This window comes from Camarhynchus parvulus, chromosome 1 (genome assembly GCF_901933205.1).
Source record: "Camarhynchus parvulus chromosome 1, STF_HiC, whole genome shotgun sequence".
Classification (NCBI taxonomy): domain Eukaryota; kingdom Metazoa; phylum Chordata; class Aves; order Passeriformes; family Thraupidae; genus Camarhynchus; species Camarhynchus parvulus.
Genome location: NC_044571.1, coordinates 97,559,618 through 97,584,101, shown reverse-complemented (window position 1 = coordinate 97,584,101; position 24,484 = coordinate 97,559,618). Strand labels below are relative to the sequence as shown.

Here is a 24,484-nt window from a genome sequence, read left to right as displayed (position 1 = left end):
GCATCTCCCTCAGAAGAATGGCCTGTTCATCTTAGACAACAGTTAAAGTGGGTTTTGCTTCTGTATGTTTGGGGGTTTTTTCTAGTTTAGCAAATTAAATTAAAATTTGCTCTTGGTTGATTACTGTTGATAGAAGGGTAGGATATTTATAGAGAAAAGACTGATGGTTTGCAAGAATGTAACTTTTGTTTAACTGTTTAACATTTTTAATCCAGTTCTGTTTATCTCTGTGGGAAAAAAAATGTTCTAAATTAAGTCTTTCTCTTTATTCATTCCTCCCATTTCAGTCTCAAGACAAAGCCTAAGCAATTCCAGGATATATCTAGACATTCTTTATGATAACTTTATCTTATCATAAACCTGACAGAAAGAAAGACATGTTGCAGCAGCCCCTGACACTGAGTTTTTTGGCCCAGCAGCTACCAAGAGGGGCATGCATGGCATTCCTGGCCAGCTATCTTGTTGCATCTCTTGTATTCCATTCCAGCAGGGACGCTGGACTTCCTTTTTCCAAGCAGGCAAAGTTGTGCTTCAGCTCTGAAGGTGCTGAGGTGGAAGCTTGCTTGGTCATGCGCGACGCTTCCATGGGAAGGGAGGGAGGCTCTGAAGGAGGGAGGCTGTGGCAGGTTGGAATCCAGCCCTGTCCTGCCCTGGGGAGGGTGAGGGGCTGGGCTGTGTTAGGGCTCTCAGTGCTGCAGTGGGAGGCAGCTCCTGGTGCTGAGAAACCCCACTGCAGGGGACGGATGTGAGGAGGGCCTGGAGGGTGGGAGGGCTGTACTGCACATGCTTCACTAAACACACAAAATCACCTGTCAGCCAGGGCTTTCTCTGCTGGGGAGACTTTTTTAGTGTCTAATTAGATGCGCTGTGCTGTATCTTAATGCACGACTGGCATCTTTGGTGGAATTTTATTTATCCTTTGACATTAAAATAGTGAGAGTTATATGCCCATATTATTTTAATTTCGTTCATTTTACTTTGTTTTCTAAAAATTATGTTTAGGCCTCTTCTTAGAAATAATAGCATCTGCTAAAGAATACTCTGCTTTAAAAAATTATGAAAGTAAAGTGTAAGTTATAGTTCAACTTCAGTGAACATGACAGAAGTATGTTATGTTTAGTGTTCTGTTGATTACGCTAAGGGTCCTATTATGTTCACCAGATTTATCTTTCTGAAAGCCTGTAGTGATCAGCATATAGAATAGGCTGAATATAGTTGCTTAGTTCATATTTATTTCTTTTTAATGCCAGAAGGCTATTATCTAGTACTAATACATGGTGTTGAGAGATTCAGTTGTTTTTCTGATTGCTGTGGTCCTCCAAATAGGGAATTTCACAGAGGACAAGTTAATCCCTCATAATGAAATCACACCATGAAATGGTTCATACTAATCAGGATTTCTTTTGCTTTAAAGCACATGACATAGTTGTAATCATTGCTGTTTCAGTTACAGGTATTTTGGAGAATAAAAATGAATTTTATGTCATATGAGTTCTTTGCACTTAATTGGCAAGAATATACAAAGTGTGATTAACTTCAAGTTCTTTATAAAAAGATCTACACATGCAAATATTTTCAGCTACAGGATGATAAAATTGCATTTTCTTGGGCAATGAATATTGTATGCATAGTGTTGCTGTATGATTATGTTGAAGCTATTAAATATGTACATTATTTTCACAGACCCAACAGAGAAGGTGACTATTCAAGTGCTGCCACAAAGTAGTACCATTAAAGAGGGCGATAACATCACTCTGAAGTGCTCAGGAAATGGCAACCCTCCTCCACAGGAGTTCCTGTTTTACATTCCAGTAAGTCCTGCCTTGCTGTCGCTGCCTAGTGAAATATTCTGTATCATTCCTTCCTGCAGACATTGCTACATGTCAGTGTCTACGTGCTTTTGTAACAAATGAAGGAAGGAATTCGATGCGACAAACACTGAAGATAGACATTGACCATTATATCACACTGAGAACACCTCACCACCTCAGTTGCCAAAATATTTTTGAAAAAACTCTCCTTCCCCCCAGCCCACCCAAATTTTTCAGGAGTTTAGACCTACTAAAAATTACAAGGTTTTATTTCCCATCATCAGGTATTTTAATAAACAGTTTTGATTACAGCAGTTTAGCATCTTGAAGAAAACCATCTCATCAGTTGTCATAACACAGATCCAGCAGTGAAAGTACAGCAAATTCAGCTATTTTTTGGACTTTCACAGATTAATCTTTGTGCAATTTCTTTTCTTCAGTTAATTGTTCGGTGGCATAACAACACAAAAATAATGTGTGTGACAGCACAGAAGAACAAATCTGTAAAATGCCTAAGACACAGACTGAGAAAAATAAAGGCTTTGTTACCATTAATCTTCTTAGTGCTGGTGAAATCCACAGACAGATGTGGCTTTATATTCTAAGACTCCTGGTCCTTGTTCCCATGTCCTGCTTCCCACTCCTGTTTTATATGCCTTATTTGTTCCTGCTGCAGCTCTGAGCAGAGCTGCTCTTGCGAGAAGCCAAAAGAAGTGGTGTCCTTTCAGATATTTCAAACCCAGCATGTCACCCTTTGAACACAATCGTCACTACTCTGGACTCCTGGCATGTTTGAATTGTTGGAGAGAGCAAGCGGAGCTAGCAGCTGAAATCCTTATCTCAGAACAGCCATTTAGATTCAGTGAGTCATCCTAGAAAGTCACTAAATGCCACTGGAAAAGTGTCTGGTATCTCTCCTTGCTCTACTATCACAGTGAGTGAGCTAAACACCCGAGTTTGTCTTATCTGTGGGCTCCCTGCTGCCCGATACTGGTCTTTCCTCTCAAGGAGAGTTGCAGTGGGTGATCTCTTTGAAAGGCTCACAGGTATTATAAATCTCTTTCTGGATTCAGATATACGAATTAGGGTATCATTCTGTGCTTGTTTCAAAGCTAAGTCAGTAATCAGGGGGAAACTGGGGAACTGGACAGCCACAAAGCAGCATTTGCTGGCTAATTCAAAACACCAGTGTGCTTGTGCTGTTCAAAAACATGCAATGCAGTACAATTCAGTTCGTGATTTGTCCTAAGCTGAATATATCAGAACAAGACTTAGAAACACAATTTGTTTTGTTGTTTTGATTTCTCCAATACTTGTTAGTAGACTGTTTTTTTTGGCTAAACTTTTAAATTTTGTCTTGTAACATCCTCTTAAAATGAGTTAGTTATTCAACTAAAAGAGTAAGCTCTTGATTTTTAAAAACAATGTTTTTTAAAATAATGTTATCATGCAGGAAGTAAATGTTACTTTAACTAATAGGTAATTGCATTTCAGTGATGCCGTGTCTATACGTGCTTTGGAGTATTTCACCATCCTTATAATTTAAAAAAATCCTCAACAAAAATTAGTGGGTTTAGCAGGCCCACGTACAGTAGATGTCTTGTTTTCCACTCACAGGGAGAAACAGAAGGTATAAGAAGCTCAGATACTTACGTAATGACAGATGTGAGACGAAATGCAACAGGGGAATACAGGTGCTCTCTGACTGACAAAAGCATGATGGACTCGACCACCATCACTGTGCACTGTAAGTCATTGCATTTTGCACTCCTAGGTAGGATTCAAACTGATCTTGGACGTCCTGGGATGGTTTCTCTGCTTTGTGTATGCAGCTTAGTGCAGATACCTACAGGTGAAATGTTGGTTTGAAGGAGTGTCCAGTCATTTCTATTTATTCTAATATATTTCTGTTTGAAAATCTTGACTTTCTCAATTCATTGGCTGGATAGTTTCACTTCACATAATTTTGGATAATTTATGGTTCTATTACACTTTCACATACGGTGAGAATTTTGTTATTTTATCTTTTGCTCATGTGAACGTATATAGGGCAAATTACTTTCTTCCAGCTGTGCCTTAGAATGTAGACAAACATGGAAGCTAATCCACAGGAATATCACTGAAGGTCATTCTTCATAGTTAACTTCCCATTCCCTCAATGAGGTTAATGTGTAAGGAGCCTAGAAAAGAAACTTAGGAAGTCGTTATGTTCACATTGGAAAAGTTGCGTTTTTTTACTTTTTCCAGCATCATGAGAGCTACAGAGCTCAGTAAATTTTCTTTACCTGGATACCGTTTAGTCACACTATCAGCAACACTTCGAAAGCAGCCACTGAACTGGTTGAACCATTGAAGCCATAGCTGCTTTTGATCTCTTTATGCAGAAGTCAAGAGCAGGAACTCTTTCAAACTCTGCTATACTATCACAGGCTGTTAAATAAAAGTCACGCCAGGGGTAGAAGTTTTCCCCTAAAAACATTGATTGTCTGTAGTCTTCACAGTATCATCAGTAGTTGACAGGTTCAGAGGGATCTGAAGGATAATGAAGTTTAAAGGCTTTCACTGTAGTTATATTTTACATAAAAACAAACTTCATGTTTCTATACTTGGTTTTGAATTTTTTTTTTCTTGGAAGAGGTACAATATGTGCATAATATATCGGTGATTACTGATTAATTGCACTACACATGATTAATTACGCTATTATAGTTAATGAATATTTTGCCTTTAATAAGATCATCCATTGTTACTCTGCCCACCTCTTCTGTTTGCCAAGAGCTGGGCATGTAAAACCTGAAAAGGCCTCTGTGCTGCTGCCTCTTCAGTGCTGGATAGCAAAGGTATCTTTGCGCTGGTATAACCGACCCTTTGATTTTTCTCCAAGTGTATTGCATATCTACTTTTGCTTTCATAAATAATTACTCTAAAAAATTACTTTCTCAGCTCCAAGTTATTTTTAACAAGCCAATTTTCCTGTGTGTTCTATTTTGTCTGCACATTCAAAGAGCTTTGCTATGCCAGAGAAACATGCAATCTCTAGACGTGAATCTTCCCAGTGCTGGCAGCTAGTGCAGCTACTCAGAACTCAGAGCTGCACTCCAGTACCCTACTACTGCACTTTACTTAGAGTTCATTTTGGTTTTTTCCAAAACACCTCTATCTGCAATAAAGCCTTTTTTTAAATGTTGTGTAGTAGCCTGGAATAGTTCTGTAATTCCTGAATGTCCAGACCATGCACCATCCTTAAGATACTTCATTGTCTTCTCTGATGCTGGTCTAAAGCATTTCTGCAGTTTGTCCTTCAGATACTACTTACTAATGCTTATCAAATCCTACTTTTTCTTCCTCTTTTGCTTTATTGCTCACCTTTTGTATGGATGAATATTCCTCTCTATGGTGGCACACTAAAAAAACCTTGATCAAGAATCAGAGCTTTTCATTTCTTCACATCCAATCTCAGCATTTTAGATTTTTTTATTTTCTTCTTAAAAAACCCAACCACAAGCACAACAAAAAGCAGGCAATAGAATAATATTAATTAAAATAATTTAAAGATAATTAATTAGTTAATTTTAATCTTTAAATTAATTTAAGATTAATTTAAATTAGAGAAACTATTTATAGTAATTTGTTAAATTTCAACTGTAGTGTCTTTTCTCAAACCAATTTTATTAAGCATTATAATGGCACTGATTTGTTTTGATGTCTATGTAGGGAAAGTTTCTTGCTGGTATCAAAAAACATTATTATGCCATAATCCTTAAATATTTTTTTGTAGAGAATACCAAGCTCCATTTTTCCATGTTGACTGTAAATTATGAGACTTCCAGAATGCTGAAAATTTACATTGAAGCATCAGAGTTACCCATAATGCTTAGGGAAGTTATTTATGAAGGAAATTGAGGAAGGATGAAAGATTTCCTGCCTTATCCATGGAACATAAAGGACAGCCTGTACAACCTGAGCTTTTGCCCTTCAGAGCAGGATCTGTGCAGCCAGGTCCCAATTTAAAGTCCAGCAGAACTGAGTGCTCATGGTTGGCATGATTTGTCCCTCTACAGAGGCAGCAACAAAGTAGGATTGATGTTGTGGATTTGCGGTTTTTCACAGAGGTTGTAAATTCTCTGCCAACTCTGTTCCTTCAGTGAGTTTGCCCAGGGTCAGGTGAGCAAAACTGGCAGGCAGGGGACCAGGCCAGGAGCTGTTTACAGCCACTTACAGAGGTGTAGAAGCACACCCTGGGTAAGGCAAAGAAAGCACCCAGCAGAAGAGGACAGCTATTTCTTCCCTCAGCTATAAAGAAGCAACTCTTTCAACCCACAGTGCCCTTTCATTATCTGTTGCTGTGGGGATTTGAGCAGCTTGGTCTAGTGTTGGTGTTCCTGGCCATAGCACAGGGGTTGGAAGCAGAGGATCTTTTAGGTCTCTTCCAGCCCACACATTCTATGATTCTGTAATTGTTTCTGCACATAAAACCTAGTGTGGAGTAAGTAGGTCTGTGGAACTTCCTCTTTGTGATGCTTTCCTTTCTGATAAAATGTGTTCTGCAAAACATCCAGTAAATTTAAGGTCTTAGGAGTATAGCATTTGTATTTCTCTATAGATATTTTTATAGCCTTGTCTTGACTTGTCTTGTCTTTCAGTAAAGCCATTGAAAATACAGGGGAAGTCACCTTTTGAATGTTGCATGGAAAAATCTATTCTCAAGATACTAGAAGTTTCCAGTTGTCTGCTAGTTTATTTATGGAGTTCAGACAACAAAGAGGTGCCTGCATAGTTTTCCCAAATGCAGCACAGTATTCCATCAGAGGCCTCCTTTAAATGCTGGGAGTCTGTCCTAGATGTGCCACAGCTTCCAAACGGAAATGTGTGCCCACATTAATTCCATACCTCCCTCACATGATGTGGTGATACGTGCAGAATGCACTGTTTGTCTCTTCCCTGCCCTACTTGGTATGCAAAGACAGCACTGAAATCAATGCAAAACTTCAAATGAGACCACATTAAGAGCTAGCATATACTGAAAATGGTGCCTGATGAGGAGCTTGTTTCTGAAGAACATTTCAAAGCCAAATGTGAGATGTACAGAAAATTCTCAAAGAAAAGGTTTTTTTTCAGTGGAGACAAAAATTTGGTTTTGATAGTCTTCTGTACGCAAGAAATGTTTTCTCCTCATACTTCTGTACCAAAGTGAGATTTACTAAGTAGAGAGATAAATGTAACTACATCACATTACTTTGTGGAATTTACAGATAAACTGGCAGAAAATTAGGCTAAATCAAGTTGTTAATGTAGAGCTTCTAGAGGTGATCCTATGTTAAGCAGTAGCTTAATTCCCTCTTGCCTTATAAGTCATACAAATGCTGCTCTGAGTTATGTAGCTCATCTCATACCCTCTACATTTTCCTGAACTGCTATAGCAACCAAGATGGATGTGGGAGGGATTTTAGTCCCAGTTGCACCACACAAAGGAGCCAGCAGGGCACAGTCAGTCTACCCTGGAGGAAGACTGGGCTGAAGGATTGCTCTGAGCTCAGTGTTAGTCTTGCCTGAGATGAAGGCAAAAACTTCCATGAATTTTTGCTTCCTATGACAAATATGAGAGGAATGCCTTCTGCATGTCCTTTGGTGATCTCTTGGGTTTGAGGCGCTATCTTGCTTCAAAGAACAAAAGGTTTAAGTACCTGTAGAAGGAAATTCTTGAGGGAAAAAAAACATAATAGCCTTTTCTTCAACCACCCCTCTGCCCTGATGGAATGTGTTTAAGAAGAAACACATCCCATACATTATCCAAATCTATGTACTGCTCACTGGAGGACTCTTGTTATTTTATTTCTTTATTTTTTTTCTTCTGGAAGCCACAGGAGAATAGTTGGGTTCCATTTGCTGGTTTCAGGAGGGAGGATAGGAAATCTCCATAGGAATACAGAAACAAAATGCCATTTTATCTCATCGATTTTTAACTCATTCACAGATGAAAGTGCACTTCTTGTGACCTCTGAGAAAAGACACTGGGCTTGTAACACAGATAATAATGCTGCAGACCTGTAGTACAGGCTGAGCCCTGGTTGTTCCCTCAAGTTCTACCTTTAATTACAGTGGCATTCCCAGGGCAACCACTGAATGAAGCCAGTAGTGAAGTTCACTGTTTTGTTAAGGAAAACTCACTTTCCTCCACTGTTATTTTTGTCTCAAGCTTTTTTTAAGCTCTGCTTAAAAGCCAAAAGGAGGCTTTGCAGCCCCTTTCCAGCAAGTACTATATTTGAGATGAAGTCATGTGTGCTTTTGACTGCATGTGTTTGTGTGTGTGCACACATCTGTGATAGTCATTCAATCAGGCAGCTTGGCTTACAAGCAAGGCACTGTCTGAGGGGAAGCAAAATAAAGATTGGCAAACTCTGCTTTTCTTTCACTGTAGGATTAATTTATTTTTTTTAATGACCAGCCCACCAAATCCTTAAACTAAGAAAAATCCAGAGCAATGTTTCCTGATGTTTCTGTCACTGGCTCTCACCCTGCCTTGTGTCAAACACAGCTGTCGCTGACTGCAATTTCCCTTGAGCTTAAATATGTTAGGCAGAGCTTGGACTCTTTTTTGAGGTACACAAAAGTGGCATTTTAAGTTACAAATGAGAACAAATAAAGGGCTTCATGTGCAGTTCTCCAACCCTGTAATTTAGACTTCTCACCCCTTCAGTCAGTGTCATGTTTTATACACCCTCTTTGACCTTCTTCATCCCCTTCAGATTCTGAGGGCAAAAATCCTCTAGTTTTATCACACCAAAGAAAGGCACCCCTTGACCCTTGCTGTTCTCTCCACAATTACTATGTAGGATAACCTGTCCCCACCTGCACTGGTCCTCCCCTGAAGATGCATTTCTACCTGGCCCATAGTAAGCTACCCTCACAGCATTCTGTGCATCCCTTTCTGAGATGCACTTACTGTTATGTGAAGTACTTCTTCAGCTTCTTGTGCCTACTCTGTCATTCTTTCAGCAGAACAAGGTGAAAAAAATGTATCCATTTGTCTAGTGATTAGTGAGGTTTTGCTTTTCCTTTTAGCCTATAATTACAGCAAAAATATGAATGTTCTGCAATGCCTGTTTTTAGAATAATTCTCTCATCTCCCTTCCTTGTAAAATTGACTTGAATTTTATTGAAGAAATGAAATCTTGAATTTAATGAGTGCAATTAGTCACATTTTCTTTTCTTGATAAGCCTCTGAAATGGGCCAGGCTTTCTGAGATTAACTTTTTACAAATGTTCTTTCTATCCCAGATCTGGATTTGCAGCTTACTCCTAGTGGAGAAGTCACAAAACAGATTGGAGAGGCCCTGCCTGTGTCATGCACAATTTCTTCTAGTAGAAATGCAACTGTGTTTTGGATAAAGGTCAGTAATTAATCTATTTCACACTCCATCTGGGTGTTCACCTCTTTATGTTACTGCTGCTACTTCAGTGTTTTGGAAGGAAGGAAGGAAGTTGTTCATTGGGCTTTTAAAGAATATTGTTAAAATGGGTCTTACGCATGTGGTTAAAATGAGATCTACTCACATTGATGACTGAAAATCAGTTACTGTAATTATCAGCTCAGCTTCCAAATGGAGAGAATTAAGGCATATTGTAACACAAATACAACTTCTGTGAAATGGTCTATACAAGGCCCTTTGAGAATAAGGTTCTTCTAAGAAGAAAAGCCCATTTGGAGGAATTTTGGTGCATTTTGTCAGAGGTGGACTTGGTCTTGGTTCTGATAAACATAACAAAAGGGCAAGGTTTGAAAGGTTAGATGGTGAAAAATGTAGCTATTGAAGAGGGTGGCTTTATATAAAACCTGTAGTGCTTGAAACTTATGGTAATGATGCTTAATGGTTGTGTATGAGCATATGTTGATCTCATAAGCCTGGCCTAGAGGAGAGCTACTTGTGTCTCAAATGTTTTACCACTCATGGCCTTGGCCAAACTACTAGAAAAGCTCAGAGCTAATAACTGATCCCATCTATGCTCTTGATTTAAAAGCAAAATTGCTCGAGAATAAAGGAGATGGCTTCGATAAATCTCCAGCAGTTTCCACTTTTCATGTTGTGTATTCAAATGTGCTTATTAATGGGGAAACAGCTTAAAAAAGTGAGGCTCTAATTTTCCAAAGCATGTGAAAACTTCTGTTGATAGGAGTCATTAAGGGGTTAATGTATTGTGAGTCTATCTGTGTCATTTCTAACTCCTGACTTTATCAGGACAATACCAGAATGCAAACAAGCCCATCATTTTCAAGTCTTCAGTATCAAGATGCTGGAAACTATGTCTGTGAAACTACTCTACAGGAGGTCGAAGGGCTGAGGAAAAGACAGACGCTTAAACTTATTGTGGAAGGTAATCAAGCAGATGGTTACAATTATTAATTGTTATTTTTAAATAAAGTTGTTAACTGTTATACTGTTCTTGTAGGAAAACCTCAAATCAAAATGACCAAGAAGACCAACACAAATAAAATGTCTAAGACAATTATCTGCCATGTGGAAGGTTTCCCCAAGCCAGCAGTGCAGTGGACAGTTACGGGCAGTGGAAGCATTCTAAATAAAGCAAGTATCTTTCTTATTACTTTATTCACCAAAAACTACTGTATAGGAAGTGCAAATCAAAATCAAGGAACATTTTTGAGGTAGTGAGATTGAAGAAAAGTCTTTTTTGTTTATCTAGGAGGAGGTTAAGTGGTAGCTGTAGCTACCACGTACTTACATGGATGATTTTTTTATGATAAAGCCTTTTTGAATAGAACAAGTGATAGCAAAGGAGATCCACTGGCTACAAGCTGAAGCTGGAAGGAAGAAGAAAAAGTTACAAATGAAATATGCATTTTTTAAATGAAGGTACTTAGTCATTTTATCTGGGTAATGTGCTGATTTCGCCATTGCATAAAGAATTTGCAAATAAAGATGGAATTGTAGAACTTACATTAGAAAGCAAATGGGTACTTGATGTAGGCATTAACTGAGTGACGTGTAATGAAATTTGGCATGTGCGAATTAGAAGTTACATTCATTATAGTTCCTTAAGTGCTTTCCAGCTTTTACCCTAATATTTAGAGTTGTTTTTGTATGGTTATTCCTGTTGTTTCTCACTGGAAACAGAACAATTATGCATTCATCCTGAGGGATAAATAGGAAAAACTCATATATAGCAGGGAAAATACCTGGAAAATATGCACACTGAAGTATTTTTATATGGATTACCAAATCCCATGAAAAGCATTGTCAGATTTTGCCTTAGCAGGAAAAATAAATGAGACCTCTCTACAGTCAGTGGCTGGAAGGACAATGTACAGTGCTCTTGTAGATTCCATTACATTTCATTAGGTTTTGCTTTGAGCTACAGAAATTATGTGTAGATGACAAAATTGGTCCATTTACTCGTAGGTATAGGACAGGAATTGTCTTGAAGCTATACAAATGATTGCAAATAATTTTCTCTAGGTGTTGCATTAATCCAAGAATGATGTGCAGCAAATTTAAGGAACAACAAATTGATATTACAGTACAGGTATTATAGGTGCTACTAGACACACGTAGCTTGGCAAAATAATGCTTGGTGGGGAAATAGCTTGGAAAGCTGGAAAACTGGAAAACTTGGAACAATTCTTTCCCTTATAGTGACATAAATGAGAAACAGCAAGATGGAAAAAAATTATTCCTTAGAAGTTTGAAGTTTTAAGAATTTTTTCACTTGGAATATTTTTTTAAATACTTGAATTAAAAGCAAATACAGAATGTTGTTAATTTTTCAGATAAAAACTTTTTTATTATTGGTCTTACAGTACACACTATACTATCTATAGATATTTTGGCCTATTTTTTCTTTCACTTATTCACATTATCATTTAATAAAACAATGTAGTATTTCTCTTGCTATTGTTTGGAAAACTGAAATATAAGTTGAAAGTTATTTCCCTCTGACCATTTTCACTGTGTAATACAAATGATGCGTGTATTGTTCTTTGTGTTTTTAAATGATACTAATCTTCATTTTTCACCTTTTCAGACAGAGGAGACAAAATATGTTAATGGGAAATTTTCCAGTAAAATTGTAATTGCTCCTGAGGAAAATGTAACTTTAACTTGCATTGCAGAAAATGAGCTAGAAAGGACTGTGACCTCCATGAACGTCTCTGCTAGTGAGTGTTCTCTAAAGATAATTTCCTTAAAGTTACAGTTTCTCATAAAGTACCCATACATCACACTCAAATGAAAAGTAGGACTGCATAGTAATGTTAATACTAAGATATTTAACCTTTTTGTCTTAAGTCAAGCAATTGTAAATCCACTGTGGATCAGTAGTACATAAAATTTATTGATAGCTTTCTACAAGAAGTCACTTAGTCTTCATGACTTTCTTGGCTAGCTACAAAAGTAAACAATATTAAAAAATAATAGTATAAAATACTACAAAGTAATACTTCATTTACAAGACAGAGATATTTATTTATTACAAAATTAACAATATCTCTTAGTCCCTAAATTACAGTTTGTTGGTATGACTTGACTCACAACAGAAATCAGCCATACTGGGCTTCAGTAATATATCATGATGAAAGGTAGTGAGAAGCTATGGGAAGGTAGGACAGAAGTTCTCAGTCAAAAATACTTCTGACTTGAATATTACAGCTTTAGATTAAGATTCTTCTAATGTATATAGTACAGTTACAAAGGAAAGGCTTCTATTTAAAGATGGGATTAAATATTTTGTTTGGAAAACACTGTTCCAGTTTCTGTCATTGCTGTAGATAGGTAATTAAAGGTGATTTTTAGGTCTGTGTTGTCTTTAATTCAATTTTAACATTTTTCATTTCAGTAAGTATTCCAGAATATGATGAGCCAGAGGACAGAGGTGGTATGTATGGTTTCCTCTCTCTTTTTTTATTCCTTTTTTTAACTTTCTAATCCCTTTTTCTGTTTCTGGTGAAAATTCTTTAGAAATGTTGCAGTGCTTTACTTTATCATAGGTCATCTCATTAACTTTTCTTCTTTGCTTCAGGTGACAATAGTGAAAAGGTTAATGACCAGGCAAAGCTAATAGTGGGAATTGTGGTCGGTCTTCTGCTGGTTGCTCTGATTGCAGGTGTTGTCTACTGGCTCTATGTGAAGAAATCAAAGTAAGACTTTTTTGAAAACTTTATACTAAGCTTGAAAAAGAACAGTGATAAGAAGAGGTGTGTGTTTACTTGTTTTCATTCCTCTACAGCATTCCAGTTTTCTGGAGTGGGGAAAAGCTGTTACAGTAGGTCCACTTGATAGGAAAAGGAAACTTGGTACCTCTGGTTGGCTTGTCCTAATGCTTAATGGGACTCATCTCCTGGAGGTGGGGTTCTGAGATTTTCATAGATCATAGTAGTAATGAGGTCCTGTTTCCTGACAGCCAAGTCTGTGCTGACTCTTGCATTTAAATATAGTACTTAATTGTGGATCTTGATGTGTGGAAGTCTGTCTGGGTGTACTGGTGCTAGAAACTGCCTTCATTTAGGAATTGGCTACCTTGTTTCCTTTAAAAATGGAATAACATACAGAATAAGACTCAACCATCTCAGGGAGAAGAGAGATCCCTAATTTTTTTCTTTGAGGTTTGTTAAATAAAATTGGTAAAAATAGAACTTCTGTTGCTGAAAAAATCTAGGAGCTCTCATCCCAGTCCAGGTTTTACACATGATAGGCATAGAACAGCATTTTCCATTTTCAACTTTCTTCCTTGTCACAGAGTCACACTTCTGAAAGTAGATGGGAAGGTGTCAAGAAGTGACCATGTTGCTCCATCCTTTTGAAGCTGGCTATTACTGTGTGCCCCATTTGTTCTTGCCCCCATACCTTTATCTCCAGGGAGAGCTGAGGGCAGTCAGAAGCAGCCTTGCTGTCTGACAGCTCTCACAGCTGCTTCTGAGCAGGGGAGGTTAAGTGGCTGTGCATAACCTGCTCCAATCAGTACAGGTGTAAAAGCAGTCTTAAAGTTCAGTTGGTTTTAGTATGACCTTCCATTAAAATTGAGCCAAATGAAATCTAAAATATACCAATGGGATTTTACTGTGAACAAATGTGCTTTCATTGATGTGAAAGTACAACGAGGAATTCTCCATCTGCTAAGAATTGCTCGTTTTTTTGGATAATACACAAAGACTTTGGCTCAACCATAACTGATCAGGTTTTTGAAGCTTTCCAAATATAGAATTGTTATAAATTACCCATGCACAGAACCACACTTGGATACTATAGAGGGTTTTTTTGGTTTTTTCGCAAAGCTTATGCTTTTTTTTGTAAAATATTAAAAGTAACAACATAGTGCTCTTCCTCCCACACTTTGCTCCTGTTGCAATAATGTCTAAGATAACTTTGTCTTTCCTTTTCGAATGTGTGAATGTGGAGTCATGAAACTGTGGTACACTGCTTTGGGTTTCTTTGGATGAGGTGGTTTATGTATAACAAGGGCAGAGAAGGTAAAATATCTCTTCTTGCACCATTGAGTAGTGTGGGGGGAGCTGACAGGAATGTAGGATATAGCATGAGATGAGTTTATGAATTACAACAATTTTTTCTGCTTCAAAGATAGGATATGGCATAATCTAAATGGACACCAATTCTTTTCCTCATGCTCAGCTTCTCTTTCTAAAGCTCAGAGGAAAAATTAGAGCTAGAATTGATTAGACAGGTTCACTGGAAACAAAAATGCCTTTGTAGTTAAACAATAGTCTCTGTATTTGACACATGGTTGCTGGCTTGCAAACCCCTTAATTGATGTATCATCATTGACAATCTCCTGTTCTCTGTATATTTTTAAATTGATCTGTTGCTATCCTCCCTGCTTTCTGCACACCATATTTGCAGGAGCAAGCAGAATGTCAGTACCTATTCTGACAAAGTTTTCCTTATGAATCATAGCCTAGCAATCAAAGTAGACCTTGCAAAAAGCAACTTACACCTCTGGACACAACCCACCCGTCTCCATCCAGGCCAGCAGGTAGCAGTTATTTTTTGAACCCACCCTTGACCAGTAACTCACCTAATCTCTATCCCCAAAGTGACGCCAAAGGAAAGTCTGAGAAGGCAGCAGCACAGAACTTTCCAAGTCTGCCGAGGCAAGAAAAACATTTTTTTTTTGTTATTGGTGTTGTGGTTTGTATAATCTTCTATTGTCTTGTCATCCACGCTAAGTAGGAATTATACTTGTAGCCTTGGAATATATTCACAATAAATCACTTGTACAGTTACTCACTGCCCCAGCTTCACTTGATGGAAAAGCTGATTATTGCCACATATTCTTTTCAGTGTGAATATTATCCCATAAATCAGAGACTCATCTGTATTCCACATCCTGCATCCAGCCTCCTCTTGAATAAAGAGTTGAGGCTACCTACTCCAGCATGCCTTGTTTCTCCTTCATCTGAGCAGAAGGCCAAACAGTTGTTCTCTGCAGATTTCTTGTTTTTCCAAAAAGGATGTTGTAAACTAATCTGTACTGAACAGAATATAACTCAGCACTTTAGAATATTTGTAATATTTTGGTGTCAAGCATCAGTTGAGAGATTGCAGGACACCCATGTTAGGTAAATGCTTCATATATGAAATTTTCACCTTGCCAGAAACAGCTGAGGGTACAGCAAAATGAAAGATTCAGAAAGGGAATAGTGCACTCAGCACCCTGTCCCCTGCTCTCTAGTCATGGAAGTTGGCTTGTAGTTGGATCTTGGCCCCATTTTTATCCCTGTAGTTGAGAGGTGCCCAAATCTCAAGTCACATAAGGCTAGATCAAGGCTAAAGTGGTTCAACATCCAGTAGACATCATTTCTGCTGGGCCAGCTGAATCACAGCAGCAGTCTTAAAGTTGTTTACATTCAGAGCACATCAAACTCTTGAAATGTTTCTTAGGTCACAGTAATGACAAAGGTTATTGGCATCTTTTAAAGTGAACACTTGAAGCATAGCAGTTCTGCTTTTCTGATATTTTATAGCAAACAAGCATATGAGTCAGATGTGGTGGGCCAAAGATGTAAGAAACTCACTATGTTTTCAACAAGACTCAGCATTTGTATTGGTTTTCCCTCAGTTCCCTTTCAGAGAAAAGACATAGTAACCAAACATCTCTGAAAGCATCAGTTCATAACACAAATCTAATATAAAAGTGACACAAATTAAAAATGGTCACCCATTGATGGATGACTGGAATATTTTTCTAATATCTCTGTGTTTTTTCCTACTGATGGACATTTAAAAATAATTGGAGGAGGTGGAAGGCAAGATTGGAGTAAATAAGGAGGTTGCAGCCTGTCCACACTGGGATGTGTAAAACCATTTGCTCCTAGAAAAATCATCTGCAACAGTGCAGTTGAGTGTAGCTTTAAGGAAATTCATGGCTCTTCCTTCAGCACCCAGAACTAAAAAGATGTGTGTCATCTTACCTGTCATTATCACAAGGCTGGGTAACAAGGACAAACAGCACTGCACACTGTCTTCCTTAAATAGTGTTGAGGGCAAGGCCTATAAAAGAGATCAGAAATTAAAACCTTACAGCAATTTTTGGGTCACCTTTATGTAGTCTGTATTTACACTGCAGCAGGCAAAACAATTATCATGGAAAATGGTCTTCATATGACAAACAATGCTATGAACAGTATCTGAACAAGATCCATGAAAATAGTGGCACTCCAAAGAATGCTAAAAATCTCCCTTTGGTACTACTTACAGAGAGATTTTGATTAGGATTCCCTGAGGGTAATTATTTTCCTGAAGAGCAAGCATAGATAAATATTAAATACTAGTCATAATTTTAGCAAGAGCTCAGAATGATCCATGATTTACAAATTAGTTTAAAGGGAAAAAAAAAAAAAGAAGAATGAGTAAACTCATATTTGTACAACCAACTTCTCACTCTTCAGAACAACACTATCACAAGTGTTGGCTTTTTTTGTGGAGCTGTAGATAATGACAGTGTGAGAGTGCTCCAGGTCTGGGTGAGCTGTCTTCCCTTTTGGGTAAATCCTTGGGAATATTTCTATATATGTTCAGACTCCATTGCCCAGCTACTCAAATATTATGAGGAAGTCGATCTTGAGTTGCAGATGGAGCAAGCTGGCAGGAGTTAATGCCCAGAAAAAGTGCTTTAAAAGGAACAGCTGTTGTTGAATGTTAAGCTGGACAAGGACCACTTGTCCTGAAGTCACCTCAGGAAGTGATGGAACCCATGTTTTGAGACATTTCTGTTACAAACCCAAGCGCGTCTGTCGAGCCCTGGGACTGGTGCCGTGCCAGGGGTGGCTGCTCCTCTGCCCTGCCTGGGGACCACACCTCCAAGCAGAATAACTCCTGCCTCTCTTAATGACACTGTTTAGATAGCACTAAAAAAGGCTGCAGCATTGTTTGTGCTGAGGTGGTGATTCTGCCTCGATAATGGCATTTGGGGAACAAAAAAACAGGTCAGCAGGATCACTGAACCATCATAAATAAATGGCTGCATTTCAGTCTCAGGCATTGAGAATCGAAATCCATCTGGTTGTCAGACATGAAAAAACTGCTGCTGCTCTCATTTCAAGCAAGTGGTTTGTAACATCCTCCAAAAGAGTTCTGGAGCACCTGCCTCTTTCAAAGTTAGTGTTGCCCTTTAAGTCTCCCATTTTTGCCCAGGGTGGCTTTAGGAAAATAAAGGTGACATTTAATTTGGCTGAATATAGAACTAAAATAGATTACTTTAAAAATCAAAACCTGATGTCATTGCAGGGTCTCCTGACATTAGTCATTGAATCCTTTTAACCTAATCAAAGATGAGACAGTTCTCTCTGCTGTTCAGTGTCAGGTCATATGAGATTCAGTCTGATTTGGGCACTGTAAAACTGGTGCTAAGAGGCCAAAACAAAGGATGCCAGTGAGCCATGCCAGTAGTCTATCCAGTCTCCAAGAGCAGACATTAGCAGTTATATGAGGACATATGTGCACGGTACTGCTTTCTCACATCCAACTCACTTCAGCTCAGGTAATTGCCTGAGTCCAGATTCTTTCAGCTTTTCATCTCTTCCCCTATTGTCTCCAATTTTGTGAGACTTATTTATGGAAAAGACTCATTAGCCACATGATAAGCCAAATTATGTGCTCAACCTAAACCAAACATACTTTAAATTATAAACTTTTTCAATTTTCAAGGGATTTTTTTTTGAGGGGTTATTTCTTTTTTGTTAGGATTAAAGAGATTTGTGGAAGGTTATTAAGCTCACGGAAGGTCAGCCCCTACCAAAGCACTGAATTTACTTCTTCATTGCATTTCATATTCTTCCCTTTTATTCACGTCATGTGTTTCAGGTTTTGCATACCAGAAAAATAGATTGTTACTGTGCAATAGAAATTTACCACTGTAGAACAAGTTACTTTGTAATACTATCTCAGCACTTTTAAAATTAAATTTGCCTGTAATGAAGCTCAGATGGGTTTTCAGCATGATACCTTCCTGTCAGTCACACAGATACAACGGAGGCACCCTAAACCAACAGGAAAAGATAATGCAGCTTTAAAACATTAAATCTTGTGGCCCCTCAGAAAATTACCTCCTCTAACACCGAAAATATTTCAGAGAGTTCCCTTTCAGTGAAGCCTGTGGGATTTGGGATCCAGAATCCCATCCTCTTTGGGCAAGAATCCCGTCTTCCTCAAGCTGGAGAGCATCATTTCAGTATCGCTCCAGAGGTGGGGAGGGCTTAGGTGCATGTGCACCAGGAGCCCTTCAGAGCCAAGAACTAAGCTTCCCTGCCCCAGCAGCACTGCTCAGGGTCCTTAGCCCAGGGCAGGAGTGGGTGCAGCCTTTGCTCAGATGGAGGATGTGCTCGGGAGCACCCCTCCAGCAACAATCCCGCTCCGTGCGCTCCTGCATGGTGTCAGCGTGACACGTCCCACTCCCAGCCTGTGTCTGCATTGTACTCTGCGAGTCAGCGTCCCTCCGGGTCTGAAGCAAGGGTGAGCATATGCACCAGTCTGTCACAGCAGATCGTACTTTTCTGTAGGGGAAGCAAATTATCTGCCGATAAAACGCAGATACGATAATCTGCTTTCACACAAGGGATTTACTTTGTCCCACTCAAACATATTTGCCCGTTTACATTTTAAAAATTGGGGCCTTCAAAATGTTATCACAACACTGCAGGAATCTTTCACCTTGGCAGACAGTGAGGCTTCTCACAGATTAAATGAATGGCATAGTGGTTTTATTGTGCTAAGCTAAACTAAGCACTTAACTCATTAATTCATCACCACTACTTGCATTAAGACCTCCTATTTTAAATGAGGCATACCTCTTCTTTTCCCCCCTCCTCAAACATTTACACAATCTCATCTTTACCCAAAGTTTGTCAGTCATAGCTAACACAGACCTACAAGCCAGAGTGAGATTTTTTTTTTTCAGTAGTGCCAGAATTTTCATGAATTTATTCACATTTGAAGAGCTTCCATTTGGCACGGGCTCTGAAGTCATTTACTACAAATACACAAAAGATTGCTGTGTTGATCAAGATATTTTAGCCACACTTGTAATGCTTTAGTATGCCTTAAAGCAGACTCGTGTTTATTGAAACAAGCTGCACAGTTACTTTGTCAAGAAACATGGATCTCCACAACTGGTTTAACCTTACTAAATGTCTGCTAGCTCAGAATAATTCTGAATTCCTCAAGAGGTAGATCAACACACAGAGCCCTGCTGCAATACTTCCTGTGGTACTCACAGCAGTGGGAGGTCTGGTGTCACTGGTCTATTTACAGACATATGCAAACCTGTTGCTCTGCTCAGAACAGAACTGTCAAAATTTTCTGTTTACTGTGAGGGGAGGAGGCAGTGTCATTAATATGAGTATAGAACAAAATGCTGTAGACATGCAAAAAAATGACCTTCCTTTGCATTGTAGGACAGCATCAAAACACGTAGACAAAGATCTTGGAAATATAGAAGAAAACAAAAAACTAGAGGAAAACAATCATAAATCTGAAACTTAAGAGAAAATGTGTCAGTCATCATTCCAGGTAAGTGTTTCATGTTACAGCATTAAAATCTCTTTGTCCACCATTTCTCTCTGGTGATCAAAGCTCTAGCTTGGTCTGGTGCTCACCTTCCAAAGGTGAGGCAGTGGGATCGTTTTGTAGTGTAGTTTTAGGACAGACAGATTCAAGCTTTTGGCCAGTTAAGAATCCAGAGATTCATATACAAATATAAAAAGAAGTCTGACATTCAGATGGAACTTGATACTTGGCTTTATTTTAATGCATGTGCTTGAGGAAATGAAAGTACAAATTTTATTCTGTACCACTCTTTGTGTTTATGTGAAGAGTATGTTTAGATAGAGTTCAGAAGGTTTCAAGTTATGACTTGAAATATTTACAGGAACTTCTTCCCTTACTGAAAGCAACAGTTTCCAAGTCCTTGGTCACTTTTTCCATCATTAATGTAAAGTCATGAAACTTCCTTCCCTTAGAACAAAACAATTCTCTTAGTCTAGATTTCACGCACCTGTACTATGATCAGTTTTATCCTGGAAAGAGACACTATGTGTCTCTTTACATTAGTAACAGGTTTGAGAGTTTCCCCCACTGGGATCTGTATGAAGTAAACTGTTTACAAAAGGTCTGGCAGATGCCCAAGTTCTGTGGGGAATTACAGGAGCACTGCAGAGCACCAAGAGCACCACCCTGTGCTCACACATACATACACCACTGCTGCACCTCTCCTCCTAGTACCCAAGGGAGGGGGTTGGACCATTTTTCTGGCCATTTAAAATTAACACTAAGTTAACACAAGTCTGGAAACCAGCTAACCATAGAGATTTGTTGAGTTAGTCATCAAATAGTCTTAAAAATGAGGGTATTATATATTCAGGGGGGCTTGCATTGTAAGATCCTTCACAGGAAAGCTGTAGACAGCCCTGATTTTCAGTGATCTTAAGTAAATAGCACTGGATACCTTCTTGAGGTAGCAGGGGTTTAAAGCATATGGAATTATGTGGCATTATGATATTTCATATTTATATAACAAGGTTTCTTCTTTAAATGAATGCAACTGTCAATAGTTTCAATGTGTCAGTATTGTCTGAAATTTTCTAATACAAACCACAAGTTTTGCATTAAATATTTAGAATGTAATGGATTTTATATAGAGAAGTTACGCAGTATATAAGGAGATGCAGCATTGCTGTAGGCACGTTACCAACAATATCACTGTTTTGCTAGTTTGGCAAAGGGAATTGGGAATACCAAAATCATGTCCTAGGAAGAATTTGAAGATGGAAAAGAAGTCAGTTTGGATTTTGAAAAAATTGCAGCATAAACACCCTGTGTGTCTTTGCTGCAATCTTCTACTCTGTATTCCTTCAGATCAGTAGATCTGCAGAACTGAAATGAACATAAATCCCTTACTTACCAGGTAAACTTACTGGATTTAGTGGGAGCAATACCACAACAGTGATTCTTGTCATGAAAGAAAGTACTTTTCTAAGCTGCAGAAGAAAGTACTTTTCATGTAGCTGTTTATTTACAGCATAGATACTGAGTGGTTGTGATGGTTTACACATTTTAAAAAATTTAACTGTCTTTATCTTTCATATTTTCAGAGAATACATATAGACCAATTGAAGCATGAACGTGGATTGTATTTAAACATATACAAAGAAGTGACAGCTATTCATGGTTCAAGTATTAAGCAGATCATACTACCAGGTTTTCAAAGGATTTTAGACACAATTATCTCAAGCTAAAAAAACCCCACAAACTAATTTTGGCAACAGCCATGATAATAGGTCACCATGTTTTGTTCTGTTTGAAATATTTTTTTGTAAATGTCTGCACTGAAGATTTCTTTTTGTTTGCCTTTATGTAAATTTTTTACGTAGCTATTTTTATACACTGTAAGGCTTTGTTCTGGGAGTTGCTATTAATCTGATGTATAGTGTAATGGTTTTATTTCAATTGTTTTTATGACACCCTTTGAGCAGGTACATGTCTGATTCTGGTTGTAATCAGTGAAGCTTCTGCTTTGTAGCAAGTACCTAGAGTGTAAGATTGTCTTAAAGAAAATGTCAAACTCCTTTTTCATTCTTTGAAATCATGGTAAAGCAGAAGGGTGACAGCTGTGACAAGAATAAACTAAATTGTTAATGAAAGTGAACATTTAAAAAACCATGCAAAGCTAAACAAGCTAGAAGGGGAATAAAGAGTTTCCCTGAAGAAATCTGGGTATTGAGTAAGGAACACTATGAAAAATTCCTAGCCTACATACAGCTGGTGGCTGAAAAATCCTTTTCTTCTAGAGCAAGACATGCATTTTAGTGATGGTTATCAGTCATCTTTCATGTTAGCATTAGGATAAGGAACTGGAATTCTGAATTAATTTTGATTCCTTTATGTTATTCGCTGCCTTAAAGTACTGTACCTTTTCTTCTTTTCAGAAAGATACCAGTCAGAATTGGAAACTTTTTTAAAAAGTGGTCATATCAAAGCTGCATTTTTCCCACAAAAATAGAATATATATATATATATATATATTTTTGTGTGTTTTTGTTAACTATGCTACAGATATTGAATGCACCTTGAGATAATTTTAGTGTTTTTAACTGGTACCTAATTTATCAAACAGTACATATAATTGTAACAATGAAATGTCTATGTATCTTTAGTTACATTCAAGTTTGTAACTTTATAAACATGTTTTTTGCTTGAGGGAATTTTTAGAATGGTACTTGATAAGGAAAGGTTTTGGAGTGAATGGCCAATAGAAAGTTGCATTTAAGGGAGATAAGTTTCATCTTATCTGGAAAGTTAGTTTCTAGAAGAAGGTAACAGGCAGCTTTGATGGAGAGGAACAGCAGAAGTAAGCAGAACATCAGGTTTCCATTTACAAATATCCAGGGAAAAAGTAAGTTTTTATAGACTGGTAGGCAAAAATAAATAAATAAATAAAAGAAAAAGATGGACGTTAGGAAATGTATTTTGCCACTTTTGCATTATTTAGGGGGCAGAAAACACTGTTACTTGTAAATTTGTAAAATGTTAAATGTCTGGGCAGTAGTGACTGATGTCTTAATAAAAGCTTCCTGTAGTGCATTGGCATGGATTAAATACATAAGATGTCCTATAAACTCTATGCTGTATAAAATATTAGAGGGAAATCCTGTTATATGCCTCTAAACTTTAATTTGTTACTGTTTTATTTGGCAAAAAGAAAAAAAATTATAATCTTGGTCAATATTTAAACCAAAGTAAAATGGGGGAAAAACCAAAGTAATTTGTTTTGCATGGCTAAGCCATTATGTTATCTCTGTAAATATTGTGATTTTTTTCTTTTTAGAATTTTGTTAAAAAAATTCTAAAATTTTTAAACACCTGTTTTTCGAAAATAAAACGTGAACACACAAAAAAGTTACTTTATATATAAATATATCTTTTTCTTTTTGGTGCAAGAACACTGCCAAGTGATACACTTGTTTTGTAAAAGTAAAAACAAATTCAGTGGGCATGACTCTGAACAGGAAACGTTGTACCAGAGTCCTGTGACGGAGTGTGCATCTACCGCCTCTCTTTGTTTATATCACTACAAATAATTCTTAAATACAGAGAGGAATCTTCCAAAGATAGGGAAAACTTCAAAGGGAAAGCATAGGGAAGGGCTGAAAATTTTCATACCACTGTCAGGGGAATATAGGGCAAACGAGAAGAAAACAAAGTCCTTCAACTTTCACAGCTACAGACAAAGGAATATAAACAACTCCTCGCCTTTTGGGATTCTGCTTGATCTCCTATGCACTTTAAATCGTCAGTCCAAGGAGCTGGGTTTTTCACTGCTCCGAGTTCACTATAGGCAAGTTTCAAGAACCAAGAGTGCAAAAGAATTAATGTTTCTATCCATGCCTAAACAACAATAAAACTGAAGTAAGTCTTCACTGGCTTGTGTGAAATCTCAGTTTACAAGAACACGTGTGAGCCCGAGGGAAGGCGCACACCCAGAGCTCGAGCTGCTGCCTGTGGTCCTGCAAATACACCCCTGTGGAGTCTGGCTCCCAGGAAAGGTCATGGGGTAATGGGTGTGGGTTTGTGGGGCTCCTCCTGGCCCACAGCACCTGGGGACCACAAGCACTTTCTCAGCACAAGCTGGTGCACAAGGCCTTGCCAAAGCTCATTGTGCAGGTCTCTGCTTGGGATCTGAACAATAATTACCCTAGCAGTGAGTTTGGGGGGACCCTGTTCAAACCTCAGCAAGGACACCACAAGAGTTCAACCTCAGTTTACTACACACAGGAAGAAAAACAAATCCCTGCTCTCAAATGGTTTAAAAGTATGACAGGAAGCAGTAGAGGAGAGCCCATCCTCTTGCTTTACAGTCAGGAAATAATGTAATTAGTAGTGTCTGTTCATGGCTGTGCAGGAAACTGGCACTGAGCTTGGAACAAACCAGGGGGTTTCACTGCATGCTGCAAAGGCAGTATCCTGCAAAAATACCCACAGGCATCCCAAGCAGCTCTGGGAGTCCTCTGAAGCAACAATATCAAAACTATAGCTGTGCTGCAGTGGATATAAACTACAGAAACGTGATAATGGTGTGGCCACAAGGTGAGGCCTTCTGGAAAGAAAGGAAAAAGAAGTAATAGGGGTGAGCACTTTAAAAGGAAAAGCCTTAGG

At 38.2% G+C, this 24,484-nt stretch overlaps 1 protein-coding gene across 1 annotated transcript in view; it reads left to right on the top strand.

Annotated features, from left to right (window-relative positions):
* The window catches only part of ALCAM (activated leukocyte cell adhesion molecule), a 113,768-nt gene extending 90,739 nt beyond the window's left edge, over positions 1-23,029 (top strand). Inside the window, exons 7-16 of the mRNA XM_030952741.1 lie at positions 1,684-1,811; positions 3,429-3,558; positions 9,090-9,202; positions 10,049-10,184; positions 10,260-10,393; positions 11,850-11,982; positions 12,660-12,698; positions 12,843-12,960; positions 19,729-19,843; positions 21,424-23,029. Of these exons, the coding sequence (XP_030808601.1) occupies positions 1,684-1,811; positions 3,429-3,558; positions 9,090-9,202; positions 10,049-10,184; positions 10,260-10,393; positions 11,850-11,982; positions 12,660-12,698; positions 12,843-12,960; positions 19,729-19,816 (1,019 nt within the window). The 3' untranslated portion in view covers positions 19,817-19,843; positions 21,424-23,029. The remainder of the gene's footprint in view (positions 1-1,683; positions 1,812-3,428; positions 3,559-9,089; positions 9,203-10,048; positions 10,185-10,259; positions 10,394-11,849; positions 11,983-12,659; positions 12,699-12,842; positions 12,961-19,728; positions 19,844-21,423) is intronic.
* Positions 23,030-24,484: the final 1,455 nt, after the last annotated feature.